The 23642-nt window shown below is 42.9% G+C and overlaps 1 protein-coding gene across 4 annotated transcripts in view; it reads right to left on the reverse strand.

Moving 5' to 3' along the window:
* Positions 1-1866: 1866 nt before the first annotated feature.
* Positions 1867-23642, reverse strand: part of CAPSL (calcyphosine like) — a 36877-nt gene continuing 15101 nt past the window's right edge. For 2 of the 4 annotated variants that reach the window (XM_021939284.2, XM_003899575.5), the window contains 4 exons: positions 15282-15418; positions 7954-8131; positions 7450-7659; positions 1870-2219 (listed from right to left, as the gene is read on the reverse strand). In XM_021939284.2, coding sequence (XP_021794976.1) covers positions 2118-2219; positions 7450-7659; positions 7954-8131; positions 15282-15418 — 627 coding nt within the window. In that variant the 3' untranslated portion in view covers positions 1870-2117. Of the gene's footprint in view, positions 2220-7449; positions 7660-7953; positions 8132-15281; positions 15419-16116; positions 16391-18437; positions 18710-23642 lie in introns of those variants that run through there. The other 2 variants (XM_009208262.4, XM_031666106.1) reach the window with 2 other exon arrangements.

The raw sequence follows: 23642 nt of genomic DNA on the forward strand, positions 1-23642 counted from the left end.
GAAGGCTAAGCTGATAGCTGCAACCTAGTCCTTGCTCAGAATCACATGCTCACTCTATAGCCCCAGTTAAGCTGAGGCATGAGTCATACCCAGAATCAAAGACAAGAATCTTTCTAGAGCAAAAGGCTTGAAACCCACCATCCCCAGGAAACAGGGGACCTCTCCTTAGCCACAATCTGCAAGGTGCAGGCTGCAAAAATACATGGATTTTTTTTCTATACATTTCTTCACCATTTCTTCTGCTTTTCTCCATAATTCTACACATTTCTTCATAACACTTGATATCTTTGGCCCAACCAATCTCTCTATGAGCAGAGATAATAAATCCAATACAAAATCAGACTTGTGCAATCAAGAAAAAAAAACTAGTTTCTGGTAATACAGGGATGCACCCATCCTCAAGAAAAAGTTGAGCATCTCAGCAAGTTATTTAATAACTGCTATAATGCTTATGTAGCAGCACTGGTTTTCACATGTTTTAAATCAATACATATCCGAATCTCAACTTCCAAGCCTATGAAATAAAACCTAAACAGTGAATTGATACAAAATATGGCAAGTGTGTTCAAACTCTGAATCCAGAGCCAATTAAATATATAAGATCTTAAAGAGGACTATTAACCCAGCCTATGTCTCCAAACTGGGGGATGAGTACAGCTAAGGACAGAGGCAAAAGGAGATATTTCACCTAGCAGCAAGGTGGGTGGACATTGTCTCTAGCACCATAACCAGAGACCGGTCACTGTGCTTTTATCTCTGGCCCCAGATACAGAATACACAGAAGGAGAGCTGTAGTTTCCTTATCTATTTCCAGCCTCTGGGCTGTCTTTGCTTCTAGTAGCCTTTCATGGGCAGAGTCCTACACATTAACGACATGAAGCCAAAGCTTAGTGCTGGGAGGAGGAGGCGTTAAGCCGTGAAGTGTCAAGATGGAAAACCTGCTTTGGAATATTATTGTGATCCTAGTCTGTGTCACACCCAATCTCCTTTTGCTAGTGGGAATTTTTTTTTTTTTTTTTTGAGACAGAGTCTTGCTCTAGGTTGGAGTGCATTGGCATGATCTCAGCTCACTGCAGCTCCTGCCTCCCGGGTTCAAGCAATTCTCATGTCTCAGCCTCTGGAGTAGCTGGGGTTACAGGCATGTGCCACCAAGCCCAGCTAATTTTTTTTATTTTTAGTAGAGGCAGTGTTTTCACCATGTTGCACAGGCTGGCCTCGAATTCCTGACCTCAGGTGATCTACTCGCCTCAGCCTCCCAAAGTGCTGCGATTGCAGGCATGAGCCACTGCACCCAGCCCTCGCTGGTGGGAATTTCAACATAATTGGCAGAAAGCAGAGAGAGAAGAGGTAAACATTCCACCAGGTGGAGGCTTTCTGGGATAGCCTGCCCACACACAGGGCAAGATGTCCCACATAAAATCTGGGCGCCCAGTCCAGTTTCAAAACTTTAGCCACAGGAGTACTGTGAACAGTCGTGGATCTACTGCTCACAGAAATGGCCTCCTCTCTCACACTAGTCTTTAAAATGACTATTTAAATAAATCATTTTAAATCTATTTGTCAAACTGTGGCTTCCCTAAACCCTAGGCAGTGAAACTCAAGATTTTCTTGTAGAAATTGAGGCTAACACGTGGTCTTCTTCTGGTCCCCAAATGACACTGAAACACTTAAAGACTTTCAATCAGTCATAAAAAGAGATAAATTGTCATCTCACCTAGAAACGGATCATCTCAAAAGAGGTAAAAAAAAAAAAAACTATGAGTCCATGGGTGAGCGTTTTCATTAAAATACTCAAGCTTTCATTAATAGCCAAGGGATAAAACCTAAAGTTGATTAGGAACCTGCATGTATCAGCACAGCACTAGGAGATTTACAGAGCTCATTTTATTTAAGTTCTATTTTAGAGCAAAGGAAACAGTCTCAGGGAAGGCAAGCTCACAGTTGGCTACTCGATGTCTTTTATTTCTGCCTGGTTTTGGCCCCAGAAAATGCAGCATTTTGACACAAAAAAAACATTAGGATGAGTGTGAAATCAAATATGATTCTGGTTTTTGAACTGAGGTTTAGTCATTTGGAGCCACATGGCTGTCCCAAGGCCTGGTCCCCAGGTCACATGCTTAAAGCTTCCAGGCGGTTCTCATCATGACGATGAAGTACACATCAGTGTCAATGGATGCGCTCACGCCTGCATAGTAGTTCATGAACTCTTCGGGGGTCACCTGCAGTGGAAAAGTTAGAAACAAAAACAAAACTTTGCTTCTCACTCTGTCAATGGGGGCCCACCTTGTGCACCTGTAAACAGAAGGGAAATAGAGGATTTCTTTGTGTGTGTGATCATGGCTGAGGAACTGATCTAACACAAAAGAACAAGTGAAGTTGAGGATGGTGTGAGAACAGCACCTAGGAAGAGAGAAAGAAAGTCTTGAAAGTTTCTAAGCCAACCTAAATGGAAAGTGACACAGGTTGTCATCTTTTCTCTAAGGGTGGGAGCCCTCAGTTCAGATAAGGGAGACTGAAACTCAGAGTAAGAAGGAAGTGCTCTGCAACTGTAGTTATTTCTGTCTTTCTGTGACACGTCAGAAATAACATTTCATGTCCTTGTGTCAGGATAAGTGATGTTTTCCTTTCCAGAAATGGAGTTCTCTCCTGTGGGTGAAGAAACAGATTTCTAGTTAAACACTCCTGGGTTGCAAGCTTTTCTAACACATAAATAACTCATTCAAGGCCCAGAGTGACTAAAAAGCTTACCCCTGCTTCATGCCTCCCACCCATCCTGGCTTCTCTCCACTCTACACCCATGACCATCTCTTTGAAATATCGACTAATGTGTTTATCTATGCTGGGATTTTATATTACTTTCCTTTGGAGAAGAAGAAAAAACAGTTATTAGTCTTATTTTTGACAGGTCTAGATAATATGTACACTCTAATTTAACCATGTCGGTTGACATGATGAGTTGGGGACATACTTATGCCTTCCAGGAATCATAAGAGACGACTGACCCCCTTCTCCTGTTTGCTGAAATTATAAGTGAACAGAAAGAAAAGTCACAGGATCCATAATTCTCTCTCATACCACCCCTTCCCACTAAAAACATAAGGAAGGGCAGTAGAAAGAAAGGCATTTGAACTCAACTCATAGTTGAACTGTAAATACACATCTACAATACATGCATACAGCCTCTGTCAAAATTAGGATACCATTTGCGTCCCCCTTTCTTGAACTTCTTTATTCCTCTCCTCCTTTGGATTCCTCAGCCTCTGTTTTCAATTCCCTCATTAAGGGATTACATTTAGTTTCACACATCATTATTACCCTCTCTCTATCTTTCTCATGTTCTGTGAGGTTCCAGGGAAATGTTTATCAGTGTGGATCCATACCACCTACATCAGGACCACCTGGGGTGCCTGTCATAAGCCTAGGTCCCCAGGCTCTACCCTACATGGACCTGCTAAATCAGAATCTCGGAAGCAAGTGGTTGCGGAATTTACTACTTAAAAATCTAAACATCCCAGTTAATTGTTGTGCACACTACAATAATTTAACAGGGAATATCAAAGATAATTAAGACAAAGTCTTAGTCCTCAAAAAGGCCGCAGGGGTGAAATACTCCAACAAAGTAAGTGGATCATTTTAACAGCAAATAGCAAGTAAAGTATAAGCGTTATACACGAGACCCTGAGCCATTTTGACTGTGCACTTTACTGTGACAGTTTGAGGAACATTTTTACAGCTAATTATTTTTTAATTAAAATTACCAAACTCCTAATATTTTTACTTTGTTGTTTCTATTGTCTATTGGTTGACCAGGGGTGACAGCCATTGAGTGAGACTCCCTCCAAATCCACTGTAATATTCCTGTCCCTAGCTTTTCTCTCCCATGAAAGTTGAAGGACTCAAAACTCACTTTCCCAGACTCCCCTGCAGCTGCAGTTTGGGATGGCCAAGTGATAGAGTTCTCACCAATAAGATACAACAGAAATCTGACATGAATTTCTAGGGAAGCTTTTGCTTTCCTTATGCAGGCTCTAGCCCTTTCTCATTCCCTCCTTCTCCCTCCTTTGTCCTGCTGCCTGAAACTCAGATGTGCTGGCTGAAGTTAGGCAACCATCTTGAGATCATGAAGGAAAGGCCAGGAAAATCACAAAGACCTCAGCTGTGTTCTCTTTAAGCCACTTAAGCGAGAACATCAAGTAGAATAAAAAAAAACCTACTTTGTGTATTCCAATGTTTAATAAGATTTCCTATTTCTTGGATTGAAAGCAAACCCTAACTGAAACACCAATACATGATTGAGACTGGTATCGAAACCCCCATGCTTCCATCCCAAACTCCCCCAATGGGATGGGGTGACCTGAGTTGAGCTGGCTCTGATGGAGAATGGAGAAGGAATCCAAGATGAGCAAAAGATAAAGGAAGCATTAAATCTCACTTGGAAGTCAGATGATGTCAAGCCAGAGGTCAGAGCTAATGTATTTGATCATTTCAGAAAAAGCCATCAGTTACTCTTAGCTAGGTGTTTGCTTGTTTTCTGAGACTCAACTTTTATTGGGAATGGCCTGAATTGCAAATTCTCTAATCTCCCATAAATTTGCCCTCATCATAGTAAATTGCTGGTTAGCAATAATTACTATCCTTATTCATTTTATTTGATATTAGAAAAAATGAGAGACTGGGCACTCTTACTTTTAGCAGGCCTCTTGACTAGGCTACATTTATGTGACAAGGTATATATCATATATACAGGGGAAGGTCCCAGATGGGGATAATGGAAGTCACAATACAATCCCTTTTCCTCAGCTCTAAATTCATCAGAAAAATCCTAAAGCAAATCTAGGTTACTATTAATACATACACTCAGTAATAGACCTAACATCTTTTTAATTATTTAAAAATTTTTTATGAGATGGATGAGGTAATAGACTGATATTCCCTGAAGGGCTTAAGGCCTAAGAGGCTTTTTAAAAATATGGTGATTATAAAGTCATATATACACATGAAGAATTCAAAACTTAGATATTAAAAAATAAGAAGTAAATGTGTCACCAAATTGGGGTGGGGTTTAGTGATAGAAAAGGGGTAAGGAAAGTTTGTTTCACAGGTTATCTGATTGCTTCACACCTCCATCCAAATGGCTTCCAGCTGCTATGGGAGTCCAGTAGGGTATTAGTGCAAGATTTATGACATCAAATTCCATGACTGCTGCAAACTCCAGCACCTTTTTGGGTATTTGAGAGTTTAGCCTAGATTATCAAGTTTAAACAATATCCTTAACTAGGAGCTATGCTGAATTTTTTGCATTATTTTAAATTTTGCCTTATATGGGATGTTTTTAACCATAAATGAGCACACTGGCTTCAAGTAGAGCTATGCTTCAACACAAAAAATCTTCATATGCAAAATAATTCAACTTGCAAGAGGTAAATTAGAAGCTAATTATTCTCCTCATAAAAGACTTTACCATGGAGTTCCTCTACATCAACAATTTCTTGTGCATTTAAAATATAATTCAGCGTGCAAAAGTTTGAATTACACATCACTTCTCAGAAAACTTTTATTATGTCTATTAAATGAGGTATCCCTGGTAAGCCGTTAGCAAATGCCCAGTTGATATGTGCTCAAAAATGTTGCCCAGATTCATTATTATGCTAAATGGTATCATGTGCATATTATATTTAGTAATTTTAAAACAGTCATTTCTGAACATTTTAGAGCTAAGGATCACAAATATGCATGAGTGTAAGAGTCATCTGATACACATTAAAATGTGAAGCCTCGGACTCCACCCTCCAAAAATTCAGATTCTGTGGTTCTGCAGTACAGCTAGCAATCTACATTATTAATAAACCCTCTTGGTGATGATTATGAACAGCCAGAGTTGGGTATCAATACAGGGTCTGTAGCATTCAGATGACATCAAGTGCTATAACTGCTAAAAACCTCAATAACCTTTATGAGCTTTTGAGAGCTTAATGTGGCTTCTTAAGATAAATATCAAAAAGGGTTGTGTGCAGACTTGAATCAGCCGAATCACAACTGGCGATTTTGACTTTTGTTGAGAAAAGGGTAGCTGAGGTTTCCCCTGGCAATGAGAAGGAACCACCTGCAGAGAGGAAGCAGACACACTCTGGGATCCACAAAGGGGTGGGCTAATTTGGGGAAATGGCAGTTGGCTATTTTTCCACTGACATCTCACTGATCAAGGCCAGCAATACTGAAAGAAAACATAGTTTTTATTTCTGTCCCTAAGATTTTGGCTGCCCTATTGAATTTCGGCCCTTTTGTAAACCTGCCTCCACAATCCTCAGCCTGAAATAGAGGGTATATCTCCATCCCTGACTGGGAAATGGCAGCAGGAAGGACAGAAAGGTCACCTTCCTATCCCCCACCCCTTGCTAATGAGACTCATCACAAAGTTTCATTTAAAAAGTTGGAGGACATTCCCTTCAGAAGAGGAAGGTTTATTTCTTCTTCCCTTAACCACCGTCTTCTTGTCCACTGGGCCACTAATCTTTTCCTGTGCTGTAAAGGGCTTAAGAGACAATGAACCCTGGGGTTGTGCTGCTGCTGACTGTTATCCAGGGGATAACCCCCTTTCCTTATCACCAAAATCCTTAGGTCACCTAAGAACAGAACTGGCTCTGGTTGTTTGTTTTTGTTTTTGTTTTTTTTCCTAAAAAGTCCATTTATGGCTGTTGATAAAGGACAGATGACATTTTCATTTCAGCCTAGACACAGTCATGGAGCTATATAATTCCTTACCCTACCAAGCTATGCATTTGTAACTTGAAGATAAAAGTTAATGGAGATGGGGCGGTTGATTTTGTTTTCAAATTCAGTGCAGTTTAGAAATGTAAGTTAATCTCAAAGCACACTAAAGAATAAATCAGAGTAAATTCTGTTATTTGGCATCCCCTTTACCGAAAACTACCTTCAAATGGCATTTCCACATAACAAAGTGTGATGACAAATGAGGCTCATAAGGATGAGTGTGAAGGCACTAAAACATCCTGAAAAGCCTTGTAAATCTGTTTCCCAAAATTAAATTACGATCTAATTTCAAAGTTAAATGTTTTATTATAGTTCATTGGAATGCAACTAGCTGAGTATGGTAAATATAATAACCATAAAATGGCATGTTTAATCAAAACATCACATTCCCCAGATGACAGGTCATCACTTATGTGGATCCCTTACCAATATATGTCAATATATGTCTATGAGTGTGTGCGTGCACATACATATATTAGTTTTCAACTGAAGTAACATGAAAGTTTCCCCTGGCAACGGGGAAGTTTCTAGATGGTTCCTAGGGAAATAGTTTACTTCTATTTACTACAAATATATATCCACGTGTTAATATATAGGGTTTGAACAGGGTTTGAACCTATTTCCCACTTACAATTTCAAATTGAAGAAATTTCCCCTGGATTAGACTGTTTTACTTACCAATCCATCTTTGTCATAGGGTGAATCAAAGTTATCCAGAAATTTCCTAAATACTTGTTCCTCACTCCATTCCCCATTCTGGTACTTTGGATGGTGTTTTGCATTATACACCTCACGAAGGTCTTCGATTGTTATAACGCCATCTCCAGTCTTGTCTAACTTTCTAAAAGCTTGCATGATTACCTCTTTTCTGGCTCTGGACATTGGAGGCTACAAAAATAGAAGAATACATGCAGAGACATACATAAGCAAATGAGATTTTTTGGTATCCTATGTGACAAAATATCTTATTCCCCTCAATGATGTGAAATAGTATTTGTGTGCTATTATATAATAAGCAGCACTACGATTGCTCCAAAAGGTTCTTAAGTCTGTTCACAGTCTTCTGCTCATCCCCCTCCCCACAGTGTACTAACAACTTGTGAAAACAAAACCTCAAGGTAGCCAACCCAAACCACGTGAAAGCCAAACTCACCAGATATACTGATTAATGGGGCCACTTACTCTTAATGTGAGAAGAAATTCATTGAAGTCTATTGTTCCATTTCCATCTTTATCAAACCTCCGGAAAAGCTCTTCCACCTCTTCCCTTTCCATTACCACAGCATAATCATTTAACCCTTTCATAAATTCTTTAAAATCAAGGGTTCGATTATTATCATCATCCATAATTCTAAACACTCTGAAGAAAATACACACAAAAATTAAGAAGAATTTTACAAAGAACAGGTGTAAGTGTAAAGATTTTTTTTAAAAAAAAAAAATCCATACTCAGGGTTTCGTCAAATAAAAATAAAAAAGTCTTAAATTCTTCTCTGCACCCTCCCTTCCAAAACTAAAGAGCCTCTTCCCACCACACACACACACACACACACACACGCACATACACAAAGTATAATTCTAATTACATGACATTCTGAAAAAGACAAAACTGTGGAGACAGTAAAAAGATGAAAGGGAGAGGAAATAATTGAATTGGTGAAACATGGGATTTTTAGGTCAATGAAACTATCCTTTATAATACTATGATGGTGGATACATGACATTATACATTTGTTAAAACCCATAGAACTTTACAAAACAAGGCATAAACCTTAATGCATATGAATTTTTTAAAAAAATGATTTAGGAAGTCAGAAAATCACAGGAAGGAATGCAAACTGTGACAAGAAAATCTCACTGTATTATGAAAGAACAAAACATCCCCAAAAGGGGTAAAGGGATAAGAGAGACAGGTGCTGCTTTAAGTATTTTGAAAATGAGTAGAGTCTGTAAGGACACAGGAACTGCACACAATTTACTGTACTCTAGTTGATAAAGTTGTTTCCCACAGGGATACAGGTTAACAATTCTGACACTGATGTACATGTATACTGAAGTTGAACCATCAAGTAAATGGATAACAAAGATGGAAGCCAGGTTTCTCAAAGTGGAAGTGAGAATTTAGAGATAAGATAGGAAAAGAGGCATGGATTAGAGTTGGAGACATCAGTGTGAATTCATGTTTAGCTTAATATAGACATAAATCATTACATATGAAAATATTTAGGCCAAGCGTGGTGGCTCATGCCTGTAATCCTAGCACTTTGGGAGGCCGAGGCAGATAGAATGCCTGAGCTGAGGAGTTCAAGGCCAGCCTGGGCAACACAGTGAAACTCCATCTCTACTAAAATACAATAAATCAGCCAGGCATGGGCATGCTCCTATAATCCCAGATACTCAGGAGGCTGAGACAGGAGAATCACTAGAACCTGGGAGGCAGAGGTTGCAGTGAGCCAAGATCGCACCACTGCACTCCAGCCTGGGTGACAGAGCAAGACTCTGTCTTTTAAAAATAAACAAATAAACAAAAAATGTTTATATGCAGATTACTACACACACACATATTTCTTTGTTTTGTCAGCCAAGAAGACCTAGAAATAATAATGTTCCAGTAACAACAAGCACATATAACTAATTAATGAACAGACAGCAGTGCTACAGAAAGTGAACTTATCAGTTTCTTTGTAAAACATAAATAAATCTGAAATTAATTATGTATTATTAAGCCACCATGTGTTATTCAATAAAATTCACTGCTTAGGAATTTATAATGCATGAAACTTTGCACTAAGCCCTGTAAAGAGGAATAAAAAGGTGAACGAGATGCAGTCTCTGGTCTTAAGAAGTTATTGAAAGAGAAACACTAAAAAGGATAATTAGTGGTTTTAAGTGAAGGGAGAAAGGATGCATTTCAGAGCAATGGCAGTTTCTAGAGTATTCTTGGGGCATCTCAGAAAGCTAGAGGACAGCTCTGAAGGAAGAAATAACGAAATTAAGATAGAAAGTTGGGTGATCTGAGCAAGATGGCCAATAGGAACAGCTCCGGTCTGCGGCTCCCAGCAAGATCAATGCAGAAGGCGGGTGATTTCTTCATCTGCAACTGAGGTACAAGGCTCATCTCACTGAAACTGGTTAGACAGTGGGTGCAGCCCATGGAGGGTGACCAGAAGCAGGGTGGGGCATCACCTCACCCGGGAAGCACAGAGGGTTGGGGAACTCCCTGCCCTAGCCAAGGGAAGCTGTGAGGGATTGTGCCATAAGGAATGGTGCATTCTGGCCCAGATACTATGCTTTTCCCATGGTCTTTGCAACCCACAGACCAAGAGATTCCCTCAGGTGCCTACATGCCCAGAGACCTGGGTTTCAAGCACAAAACTGGGCGGCCACTTGGGGAGACACCTAAAAAAAGCTACAGAAGTTTTTTTTTTTTCATACCCCAGTGGCCCCTGGAAGGCCAGCGAGACAGAACAATTCACTCCCCTGGAAAGGGTGCTAAAGCCAGGGAGCCAAGTGGTCTAGCTCAGTGGATCCCACCCCCACAGAGCCCAGCAATCTAAGATCTGCTGGCTTGAAATTCTTGCTGCCAGCACAGCAGTCTGAAATTGATCTGGGATGCTCGAGCTTGGTGAAGGGAGGGGGGCCACCATTACTGAGGTTTGAGTAGACAGTTTTCCCCTCATAGGGTAAACAAAGCCACCAGGAAGTTTGAACTGTGTGGAGCCCAGTGCAGCTCAGCAAAGCCACTGTAGCCAGACTGCCCCTCTTGATTCCTCCTCTCTGGGCAGGGCATCTCTGAAAGAAAGGCAGCAGCCCCAGTCAGGGGCTTATAGATAAAACTCCCATCTCCCTGGGACAGAGCACCTGGGGAAGGGGCGGCTGTGGGCACAGCTTCAGTAGACTTAAATGTTCCTGCCTGCTGGCTCTGAAGAGAGCAGCAGATCTCCCAGCACAGTGCTCAAGCTCTGCTAAGGGAAAGACTGTCTCCTCAAGTGGGTCCCTGACCCCCATGCATACTGACTGAGAGACACCTCCCAGCAGGGGTAAACAGACACCTCATACAGGAGAGCTCTAGCTGGCATCTGGTGGGTGCCCTTCTGGGATGAAGCTTCCAGAGGAAGGAACAGGGAGCAATATTTGCTGTTCTGCACCCTCCACTGGGGATACCCAGGCAAACAGGGTCTGGAGTGGACCTCCAGCAAACTCCAGCAGACCTGCAGCAGAGTTAGAAGGAAAACTAACAAACAAAAAGGAATAGCACCAACATCAACAAAAATGACGTCTACACAAAAACCCCATCCAAAGGTCACTAACATCAAAGACCAAAGGTAGATAAATCCACAAAGATGAGGAAAAACCAGCACAAAAAGGTTGAAAATTCCAAAAACCAGAATGTCTCTTCTCCTCCAAAGGATCACAAATCCTTGCCAGCAAGGGAACAAAACTGGATGGAGAATGAGTTTGACAAATTGACAGAAGTAGGCTTCAGAAGGTGGATAATAACAAACTCCTCTGAGCTAACCGAGTATGTACTAACTTAACGCAAGGAAGCTAAGAACCTTGAAAAAAGGTTAGAGGAATTACTAACTAGAATAACCAGTTTAGAGAAGAACATAAATGACCTGATGGAGCTGAGAAACACAGCATGAGAACTTCGTGAAGCATACACAACTATCAATAGCTGATTCGAACAAGTGGAAGAAAGGATATAAGAGATTGAAGATCAACTTAATGAAATAAAGCGTGAAGATAAGATTAGAGAAAAAAGAATAAAAAATCACGAACAAAACCTCCAAAAAATATAGAACTATGTGAAAAGACCAAATCTACATTTGATGGGTGTACCTGAAAATGACAGGGAGAATGGAACCAAGCTGGAAAACACTCTTCAGGATATTATCCAGGAGAACTTCCCCAATGTAGCAAGACAGGCCAACATTCAAAATCAGGAAATACAGAGAACACCACAATGAAACTCCTCAAGAAAAGCAATCCCAAGACACATAATCATCAGATTCACCAAGGTTCAAATGAAGGAAAAAATGTTAAGGGCAGCCAGAGAGAAAGTTTGGGTTACCCACCATGGGAAGCCCATGAGACTAACAGTGGATCTCTCTGCAGAAACCCTACAAGCCAGAAGAGAATGAGGGCCAATATTCAATATTCTTAAAGAAAAGAATTTTCAACCCAGAATTTCATATCCAGCCAAACTAAGCTTCATAAGCGAAGGAGAAATAAAATCCTTTACAGACAAGCAAACGCTGAGAGATTTTGTCACCACTAGGCCTGCCTTACAAGAACTTCTGAAGAAGCACTAAACATGGATAGGAAAAACTGGTACCAGCCACTGCAAAAACATACCAAATTGTAAAGACCATCGACACTATGAAGAAACTGCATCAACTAACGGCCAAAATAACCAGCTAGCAGCATAATGACAGGATCAAATTCACACATAATCATATTAACCTTAAATGTAAATGGGCTAAATGCCCCAATTAAAAGACCATCATTCTTTTTTTTTTTTTTTTTTTTGAGACGGTGTCTCGCTCTTTCCCCCAGGGTGGTGTGGTGGGGGGGGGTCTCCTCACTGCAAGCTCCGCCTCCTGGGTTTACGCTATTCTCCTGCCTCAGCCTCCCGAGTAGCTGGGACTACAGGCGCCTGCCACCTCGCCCGGCTAAGTTTTTGTATTTTTAGTAGAGACGGGGTTTCACTGTGTTAGCCAGAATGGTCTCCATCTCCTGACCTCGTGATCCGCCCGTCTCGGCCTCCCAAAGTGCTGGGATTACAGGCTTGAGCCACCGCGCCCGGCCAAAGACCATCATTCTCAGCAAAGTAATACAGGAACAGAAAACCAAACATCACATGATCTCACTTGTAAGTAGGAGTTGAACAATGAGATCACATGGACACAGGGAGGGGAACATCACACATGGGAACACGAACGTCAGGGGTGGGGGACTAGGGGAGGGATAGCATTAGGAGAAATACCTAATGTAGATGACAGGTTGATGGGTGTGGCAAACCACCATGGCACGTGTATACCTATGTAACAAACCTGCACATTCTGCCCATGTATCCCAGCAATTAAAGAATAATCTTTATAAAAGATGGAAAGTTGAAGTAATCAGAATCTAAAGACTTTTAAATGTCCTTACATGCTAAAAAGTTTGAACTTTACTAGCAAGTCATTTTTAAAGTCATTAAATGGTTGACTTGAAGTGACATTATCAAAATAATGAGAACTTTAGCAATAGGAGAACTAAGAGAACTCTAGCAACAGTGGGTTGAATGAATTGGAGGACTGAAAACTTAGAAGCAAAGGAACCAGTAAGAATACTATCGTAAGAGTCCAGTGAAAAAATGTTGAGTGTCTATACTTGAGCAATTGGAATGAAAATTTAAAAAGAAAGATTTCAAGATATTATAAAAATAAAGGAGTCAATATGGTGGGCTAATGAAGGTAATTCTAAAGTTTTCAACCCAAGGACCTGGAAGAGTAGTAATACCACGAAGACAGCAGGGGCTGCAGAAGAAGCTGTATTTGCAAAAAAAAAAAAAAAAAAAAAAAGACTCCTGTTTTGTTTGGATTAGATACTCTGTAAGGCAACCACACAGAGATATTCACTAGTTAGTTGGCTAATTAGCTATATCTTTCCTGATTTTATATATATATATACACACACATACACACGTATATGTGTGTGTGTATATATATATATATGGTGAAATTAGTTTGTATCTCAGGAACGGATATCATTCCAAGAATGTGGCAAGGGGCCAGAGTAGAGATGTGCTAACTCAGGAGTAGCCAAAGTGTCTGATAAATTAAGGATACTGGCAAAAGAATCTTGAAAATTTAGATACTAGAGAAGTATCTACATTTACAAGGCAATTGGAAATTACTAAGAAAGAACATATACTGTTGAAAACCATGAGAATTTCATGTCAAAAAATGAAGGTGTCAAGGTTATAAATGATAAAGTCATCTTGATCTTGGTCAGGGTAAAGACTCAGACAGGGTGGAAAGATGGTGCCAGGAGCCAACACTTCACAGAATGCTAAATGTTGTGCAGGTGGGAAGATGGCAGAGTCTAACCTGAAGAGATGCCCTTCTAAGACAGGATTTATGGGAAAGAAATAAATGAACAAAGGGGTGAATATGACCTGGGATTTGGAGTTAGACTGAAGGAGAGTATTTAGTCTTCAACTGATCCTAAGGTAGGAGTGGAGGAGAAGGGGCAGCTTCCACTTGAGTTAGGAGGTACTTAGAGAAGGCCAAAGTCAGTAAGGCAGGCAGACGGCACATTCTGCAAAAGGTCTAGGATGGAATGGTGTCTGTTCACCGTAGACTGGTTCCCAGTAGAAAGGCTGGTAGAGACACAGTGTGCAGTGTGGGTATGGGATGAAGACAGCACAGGCAGCAGGAGGGATTCCACTGAGTGAACCAGAGAGTGGAAGAGAGGATTCTTCAAGGGTTTGCACTAAGGACAATGATGTGGACCCATGATGAACAGAGTAGAGGTTGAAGTGGCACAATATTGAGGGCATGGGGACTGGTCTTCCCATTGGACTGGGGCAGCCTGGCCACCAGGGTCCATATCCCCACTGCCTGGCCTTCTGACAGATCTGGGCTTAGTCTGAGACTTGGGACTGTTCAGAGTTGTCTCCCAGGCACTCAGTACCTTGCTGGAAGTGAAGCCTTTCACATCAGCTGGGTGCAAGGCTGGATTTCCCTCCCATTGGCATCCTGTACTCTCTAATATACAACTTCTCACACCACTGAGATACATTTAGATCACTCATGTACTCCATAGTCTTAGTCCTCCATGGGGGCTTAAGAAGCCTTGTTCACCCAAGGGTCCCTGAGATGTGTCCAATGCCTGGCCCATGGCAGGCTCTTGATGGAGTTTGTTATGATGCACAGGACCTGCCCTCAGGAGGCTCACAATCTTCTTTCCCCTTGGGTTTCTCAGTCCTTAAAACTATTCACACTCAGAGGACAGAGGGTGGGAGAACAGGAGCTACCCAGCTGATAGAACCTCATTGGCAGTGAGCTGTCAGTTATCTGACAAGCAATACCAGTGTCCCTCAAAGTGACGGAGAAATGATTGCCTGAGAGCAAAACTCCAAATTCTGCAATTAGGGCTAAATGGCTGTTCCTTCCTCCCTCTTCCACCCTGGACTTTATTATCACAGCTGCAGAGAGAGTTCCTTTCATTGTCCTGGTAGGCATCTCCATGCCAGGGCACATGCTGCTTCTCCCTTTACCTCATATTTTCCCAGAGCTGCACTGTCTTGTAGCAGATATGAGTCTTGCTGAATCTGGGACTAAGATCCAAAAACTATAAGGGACTTCATAGATCAACTCTTCTACACTCCACATTTTACAAATAAGGAACTGAACCCTAGGAGGAAATGACTTGCCCAAGACCACGTGGCCAACATTAGCCTCACCTCGCCGAGTCGTTCCTTCCCATTCCATTTCCCGCTACCCGTAGCTGAGTCCTACCTGCCAAGTCCTTTGATCCCAGCAGAGCCCCTGGCCAGGCACTGCAGTCGGAGTCTTTCAATGGGGTCGGTGGCCGTGGTGAGCTTTTTCTTGGCCTGGGTTGCCATCTCTCGGTCATGGCGCGCTGTCCCTGCCATCTGAGGGGAAGCCATAGCATGTTAGCAGAGTCCAGGTCTTGCCACTGCCTCTGGCTGGGCAGGGTGACAGCAGTCTCACTGAGAAGGAAATCTACAGCCTTCTCTGTCAGGAAACCTCTCAAAATTTCCCATTTTTCTCTATGCCAACTGTGTGCCTGGCATATTTATAACTTACTTATCTAGTCCTGAGGACATCTGGTTTCTCCAGCCCAGACAATAATCTTAAATATATCACCATTTCCCAAGATGCTGTGATCTTTCTGAGGCCCTCCTCCATCCATAAAAGAAGTCCAGTTTCTCTATACTCTCTTTTTTGAACCAACCTTATATGCCACATTATTTTATGTAGAATTTTCCATATTCCCTTGACCCTGACATTTAATGTTCTCCTCTGATTTTGTTACTTCTGTCTTGAATGAGATTTTCAGCACTTGATCCTTAATGATTCTTACTGGTAATGGGCGTGGTCTCCTTGATTCACAAGTTAGTGTCCACTAACACCTAACAAGGTTCTTAGGATGGGTGCAGTGAAGTGCTGTCTCCTGAGTGGTCCCCGAGGGACGTACAAACTCCTGTAACCACACATGAGCTCTCAAAGCTTGCACAACAGTGGGAAGAGCACTGGGCTGGGAGCCTGGAGACCTGGGTTATAGTCCTGACTCTTCAATCCCCACCCCACAACTCCCCCTACTCCTCACCCCCATCTGCCTGGTAACCTCCCTGTGAGTGAATCTCACAGCCTGTGTTTCCTCCTCTGTTAAATGGGAGGATTGGATAAGATGGTCTTTAAATTCCATTCCAGCTTCAAAAAACACTAATTCTCATGGGTGCTCTCAGGAGGCTCTAGAAGTTACTTGTGAGTTGTGAAATAAAAAGAATGAGAGGCAAGAGGCTTGAAGGATGTGCAAAGGACAGCATGCAATGTGCAGAAAAAAAATAGTATTAGAATGTGGTTCCGCCCTGGCTTCAAGGCTCCCTCCCTCGTCAAATTCTGGCACTTCCCCTAAGTGCTACGTTAGGACGGAGTTATTTTCATCAAAGAGAGCAACCTGCAGATTCACAACCTCGTCTATGCCAAGACTGTTGTTCTCCTATACACCCTGAAAGGTCTCCCACACAGGGTACTCCTTATTTGACTTTTGGGAAAGGGAATCTCATCAAACCAATAACTGAGGCCAGAATAGACAATTCAGGGATGCACACACTTGACATGGCCACTTTCTTGCAGCCTCAACTGAACCAACGTACAGGATCCCACCTTCTTGCCCTGTATCCAGATTCCCAGTATGTGGGTGAAGATGGGAGCAATTCCTTTCAGTTCTCTTGAACCTCGGGTCAAGAAGGAAACCTATCTAGGTCTCAGCTACTTTACTCCACGTTAGGAAAAACTTGCTTTGTCTAAAGCTACACAGTCTTCCTCTGCTTCCTCTGGCACCTAACCAGAGTTTCCCTGGAACTCAAGACGGTGGCACACCCTGCGCTTAGAGGCTTCCGTTCTTGCCAGGCACACACAAGGAGCATGTTCCAATTCTCATCCAACAGGGACACCTGCAGCCAAGACCATGCCCTTCCTGGCAGCTTTAGCTTTCTAATAACTGGTGTTTGCTTATTACTATTTTGTCACCCGACCTCACGCTGACAATTCCCAGAGCTCATTCCCAGCTTCAGCACTAACTCTCCCCTCATTAACAGCCAGAATCCTGAGTCACGGACAAAACCACCAATTCACTCATCTAGCCATCTCCTGCTGCCTTACTCATCCTTGCCTGAGCCATTCCCTTGCCCTGATCATATTCTGCCAGTGGCATGTGCCCCATCCCCACCCCAACCCCTATGGAAGCAGGAACTGGTGTCGACAACATGCACTTCTCATTCTCCAAACCCACCTCAGAGTCTTGATCCTTCCCAGGACCACCACCATCTTTCCTGACCCTCGACCTTCTTCATGATACTTTCCCAATGGCTGTCCCCAGCCATACACCTCCCATTCTCATTTCCCATGACATCTCCCCTACCTTGTCCACTTTATTCATTTTGCTCTGGTTTTTCTCTGCCATCCATGACAGTAAGTGAGAATGAAGAGAAACAGAGACTAAAAACCAGTCATGGAGAGAAAGTGCGATCTGGCTCCTGGATCTGGGACAGATCCCCAGTAGGACCCTCTTTGCACACCTTCAGAATAATATTAAAGGCATCAGTGGTGCCCCCATGCCCCGACTAGGTAGTAACCATGTGTCCAGTTCCCACAACAACCCCGTGAGCTGAACTGAAAACAGGAACTCAAACCAGTGCACATATACCCATGTTTATAGCAGCATTATTCACAACAGCCAAAAGGTAGAAACAAACCAAATGTCCATCCATGGATAAGTGGATAAACAAATTGTGGTGTAGCCATACAATGAAACACTCTTCAGCCATAAAAAGGAACACAGTACCGACAGATGCCACAATGTGGATAAACCTTGGCCACATTATGCTAAGTACAAGAAGCCAGACCCAAAATGTCACACATTGTACGATTTAATTTATGTGAAATATTCAGAATAGGCAAATTCATAGAGACAGAAAGCAAATTAGTGGTTGCAAGGGGCTGGGGTGAGAAGGCCAGTGGGGAGTGACTGCTTAATGAGTGTAAAGTTTCCTTCAGGGGTAATAAAAATGTTTTGGAACTTGATATAGACGCTGGTTTGTCAACATTGTGAATGTAATATACACTTTAAAATTGCTAATTTATGTTATGTGTATTCATCTCAATAAAATAAAACCCATGCACAGATGTTGCTAGTTTGATTTAGTCATTTCACAATTATACATGCTTCAAAACATCATGTTATACAAGGTAAATACAACTTTATCTGTCAATTTAAAAAATAAATTTTAAAGTGTGCTGGGCATGTAGTCATCTTGGTAAATTAGCGAAAGTTAAAAAAGTAAAACAAGCCCATGAGCTAGTTACTACTATTATTGGTATTTCACAGATAAAGAAATTAGGATGTAGAGAAATCAGGTAACTTGCCCAAGTCACACGGAAACGTGGCTCACAGTAATCCACATGCTGTTAGAATTGTATGACCCTTGAAGATCCTCTGGTGCAACCTCATTTTGCAAACTTGGAAACGAAGGCTTGGGTTGGCAAAGTGACTTGCTCAAAAGTCCTGGCCAAGACCAAAACAGAGGGCTTCTGATTCCCAAGCAGGGCTCTTTCTGCTTCATCATGTTTGTGGTTTATGAAATAAAATATAAGGATCTCAAAGCACAGTTTGATGGTGCTTTCTCATAGGAAAGTGGGATCAAGTCCAGGAAGGCAAGAAACAGCCAGCCCAGTACTCCAGGCTGTCCTACCTCTTGTGGCTGACCCTACCCAGCGATGACGTGGGCAGTTTTTATCTGGAGTCTTTAATAAATTCAAGGGGAAATAAAGTCCATTCTCTCCTGCTACCCTACCATGAAGCTTGAAATGCCCATAGTAACCATCCTTTTGAATCATTGAATCACCCAGTTCACCAACCACTAGCTAATTGTATTGTGTACTTTTTCAAGACACTATGCAGGAACAGAGTGCGGGAGTGTGAGGAATTATTCAGAGAACCAAGCCCCTGAATAGCCTAGAGTCTTCATTAGTTTGAATCCTGATCTCCTATATTTAAGCAGAACGGAAAACAAAAAGTTTATTAAGCACCGGGGCTTTTAAGGAAGGCAGGATTGCACAGGATCTCAAGTGAAGAAGGGAGCTCCTCAGCGTTGAAGTTTCAATAAAGGCGCCAGGCACCAGGCCAAGAGTCAGTACCCAAACATATGTCACCGACTTCACAGCAGTACACAAAGTGTCCCTGCCTGCAGAAGACTGTCTGAACCTTAAAGATCCGGCGTGGTGACAACGGAGCGCATCCCTGTGCAAGGTGGAGAAGAGGTTGCACTCCCGACCCACTTGGCCGCAGCGCCACCACGTGTTCTCAGGCGTCTGCGCAGTCCCCCGGCCAGGCGTGCGGTTCAGTCTGCCTTTCACGCAGGTCTACTAAGAGCTCAGGAAGCGCCACGCGATGTGCCAGGGGTAGTATGAAAGCGGGACCAACACAACGCTTACAGCCTGGGGGTTGAGTGGAGAATGCAATCACAAGAGGGAGGGCTGCTTACCTGGCCTGAGAGTGGGGCTTTTTGAGGACCTCTCAGAGGAGGTGATGTCTGAGCTTTCATCCTAATGGAAGGTGGTAGTTATCGAGGCTGGGGACGCGGGGATAGAAGGATATTTTAGAGAGCAGGTGTACCAACTGTTAGACCAAGGTAAGAGAGAAACCAATATAATTAGGAAAGTACAAGTATTTCAGTATGGTTGGAGAATAGATGTATGGGTGGCAGGGGGAGATGAACAGTCGTGGAGATTCGGAGGAATTTGGGGTAAAGATGACACTGAGCAGGCGGGCAGCCATCAGATCCCAAAGAGCCTGGGGTGCCAGGGTGAGGTTTGGACTTTGTCCTGAGAGCAACAGGAGACCACAAAGTCTTCTTAAAAAGGGAAAGGCCGTTTGCATTGTACAGTGAAAAGGATGGATAGGAAGGTGGGACATAAGGCTAGCCAGTGGGAGACTGTTGTTTCCAGCTATGCTGCCTGGACGGTGTGGACGGAGAGAGAGGAAGAGATACAAGATGACCAGTGGCAGAACGTGCAGTTTGAGGGAGAGGGCGGACTCGAGGCTAGCATCCAGAGCTGTTGCTTGCACTCTCCACCCCCACCCTCCAGTGGCTGGTGGCAACGGAGGATATTCACAGAAGCCTGGAGATTTGGGGCAGAGGCAGAGTGGAGCCTCTCCACTCTGGTGGAGTGGTCCCATTTAGGCTGTCTCATTCCACTGTCCCGGTGCACAACCGACTGCCACGCCAAACTCTCTGTCGGCCTGGATTTTGCGAATTATTGTAGGAAGGATGTGGAAAGCGGAAAATGCGTGGGGTCTATATCTTCACGGTTCCCTCTATAAGGTTCGGAGACAGATTTAAGTGGACCCTTAGAAGAGGGAACCGCTCTAGCCCTAGCCCGCATCTATTGACTTGTCTTTGGTGCTCCCTGGTGGCAGTAAGCTGAATTACATATCTCTCTCTTCCTCTTTCTCTGTTCCTCTCCACCTGCAAACACAGAAGGGGATCTTACTGCTAAAGAGGCAACCCTAGAGATCATTGATCCAGACACCATAAGGCATCAAGGCTTTTACATCCTCTTTGTTGCAAAATCCAATGGAAAATTCTCACCTCACCCTCAAGAAACCCTCCCTCCTTTGACTTCTCTGACAGTACATTCCTGGTTTTCCTTTTTCAGGGAAATACAGTTCCTTGAAAGGGAACTGAAGCAGGTTTAGTCAGCTCGGATGAACTTTAGAGAAGAGCAGGGTTAACCTGTGTTAAAGTGGAGAGGGAGGGACAGAATTAGATAAATAGAAAGGGACAGTAAATGTGGTGTAGGGGACAGAGGCGAGATGTGTTTGAGGAGGAAAAGGAGCCTTCCCCGCTGACACGGACGTGCAGTTGTGATGGCTGGACCATATGTTTCCTGGACAGTCTTCTTTTGCACCCCACTGCTTGGAACAGCAGGTACTGCGAGGAAGCTGTCCTGTTGAGGAAGTCCTGCAGGTCCAACCCTGTGACAACAGCAGCCATCTGCAGTCCAATTGTTCCGAGCACCTGTCCCATCTCTTGATGCTGTTGAGCCCTTTTTCCCCACAGCCAGGCCATGTCATTATTTTTGCCTTACGAACATTTGTAGGCATTTCTGTAATGGTTAGATACCTGTGCAAGTACATTAGCTATTTTCAATAGCAAGGAACCTGGGGTTGCTACAATGGTTCCATGTGCTTTTAAAACATTCTACGATGAGAAGAGAAGAAAGGAGAAATGTATACAGTAAGCAGCTACTGATGAGGCTTGAAGGGCATCAAGCTAGTTCCAAGAAGGTGGAAAATATTTGCCTTCTTTTAAATTCTCATCCAAGACAAAACATTTCCTATTTCTGCTAGCTCAGGCTTGATCCTGAGCACTGAGACTAGTCCCCCACAGAGATGGGGAACTTGATATGGTTTTTGCTCTTTCTCTCTGTAGTTGGAAACTGAGTATAAGGGTGAAATTTTGATTAAGACTCAGCGGACCTTTCAATACTTGAAACGTCATCTCAGTATGAGAAGAGAGATACAACAGACCATGTCTGAAGGCAATTAACGGAAAAAAATTAAACCATCTGCACTGACTTTAGTCCATTCAATAAACTAGATATTACTACGTGGTAGATGGCAAAAACCCATAGTTTCTCAATAAGTTTCCCCTTAGAAAATGCCCTTCTGAAATATATATTGCATTTCAGATGTCTTAGTACAGTTGTGCTGCTAGAACAAAATACCATAGACTGGGTAATTTATAAACAAGAGAAATTTCTTTCTCATAGTTTTGGAGGCTGGAAAGTTCAAGATCAAGGTATCAGCAGATTTGGTGCCTGGCAAGGACTATTCTCTCTGCCTTTAAGATGGTGCCTTGAACTCGGGGTCCTCCAGAGGGGACAAATGCTGTGTCTTCACATGGCAGAAGAGACGGAAGGGCAAAAAAGGGCTGAACAATTTGCAAAGTCACTTTTATAAACACCTTAATCTCATTCATGGGGGAGGGGTCCTTGTGACCTAACCAACTCCTAAAGACCACACCACTTAATACTATTGTATTGGGGATTCAGTTTCAACATGAATTTCAAACATTCAAATCATAGCACTAGGTGTTGAATATAGCCTAGTAGGTGGCTAGGAAATGAATAAATAGTGATGTCCTCCCAAAGAGACTCAAATTGAAGACTCTGACAGTTTGAATACGTGGCTTTTGCAGTACACAGAAGCCTCAGACAAGAATGTTTGTCAGTGTTGTTGACATCGTGAGAGTTACTTCATGGAGCCCATTTGAGTTTGAATCAACTGAACATACCCTTAGCACCACTAGCTATGCAAGACACTGTGCTAACTCTTCAGGCAATAATTATAGAGAAGTGCTTCTCAACTGGGTACGATCCCTCCCCAACCCCAGGAGACATTTGATAATGCCTCCTGCAAGACATTTTTGGTTGTTGCAATGGAAGTAGGGTAGAGTGTATTGGCATCTAATGGGTAGAGGCCAGGGATGCTGCTACACATCCTACACAAGATACACAAGACGGCCCCTGGCAACAAAGAATTACCAGTCAGAGATGTCCGCAGTACTGATGTTCAGAAGTCCTGCAATAGGGAAAGACCTGGGACCACTGTGGGTGCTGTTGAAAAACAAAAATGCCCACAGCACTCACCAAGTGCAGTAAATTAGACTCTTTTGGTGTAGATGCTGTGGCTGGGCATTTTATTGTTTTTAGTTGGTTTTTATGTATCCCTAAATTTGAGAACATAAACTATAGGAATTACAAGGTCACCCTCTAGTAAGAGGAGTAAGGCCTTATTATAACACAACACAGGGCAAGATAAAGGCATGAAGAGAACATGTAGTAATACAGTTGTAACTATGCTGGGGGCCAAGCCCTTGGCTAAGGACTTTACATACATCCACATATTGCCTCATGTGGTGGATTCTATCAAATACTGCTGCCCTATTACAGGAAGTCAGCAGAGACCTGAAGAACCCAGGTCACTTGTCTGAGAATGTGTCACTAGGGAGTAGCAGAGCCAGGGCTGAAAACAGTTGTTTTGGTTTTTTTTTTTTCCCGAGACAGAGTCTTGCTCTGTCCCCCAGGCTGGAGTGCAGTGGTGTGTTCTCAGCTCACTGCAACCTCCACCTCCTGGGTTCAAGTGATTCTTTTGCCTCAGCCCCCCGAGTAGCTGGGATTACAGGCGCCTGCCACCACGCCCAGCTAATTTTTGTATTTTTAGAAGAGACAGGGTTTCACCATGTTGGCCAGGCTGGTCTCGAACTCCTGACCTTGTGATCCACCCACCTTGGCCCCCCAGTGCTGGGATTATGGGCGTGAGCCACCATGCCCGGCCTTGAAAACAGTTCTAAGTCACTTCATGCAACAGCTACACCATGATGTTGCTTAAAACTGGTTAATTGCTTTGGGGACTCAGAGAAGGTCCCTGAAATAAGAGATGCAGGAAAAGAAAAACTTCAGGGAAAAGAATACTTTGGAGTGCTGCTGGATTTCATACCAGCAGAGAGTGAGGACGGCAGTGCAGAGCAAAGCTGGGCCACTCACAGTCCCTAAACATGACCCCTT

This window comes from Papio anubis, chromosome 5 (assembly GCF_008728515.1).
Source record: "Papio anubis isolate 15944 chromosome 5, Panubis1.0, whole genome shotgun sequence".
Classification (NCBI taxonomy): domain Eukaryota; kingdom Metazoa; phylum Chordata; class Mammalia; order Primates; family Cercopithecidae; genus Papio; species Papio anubis.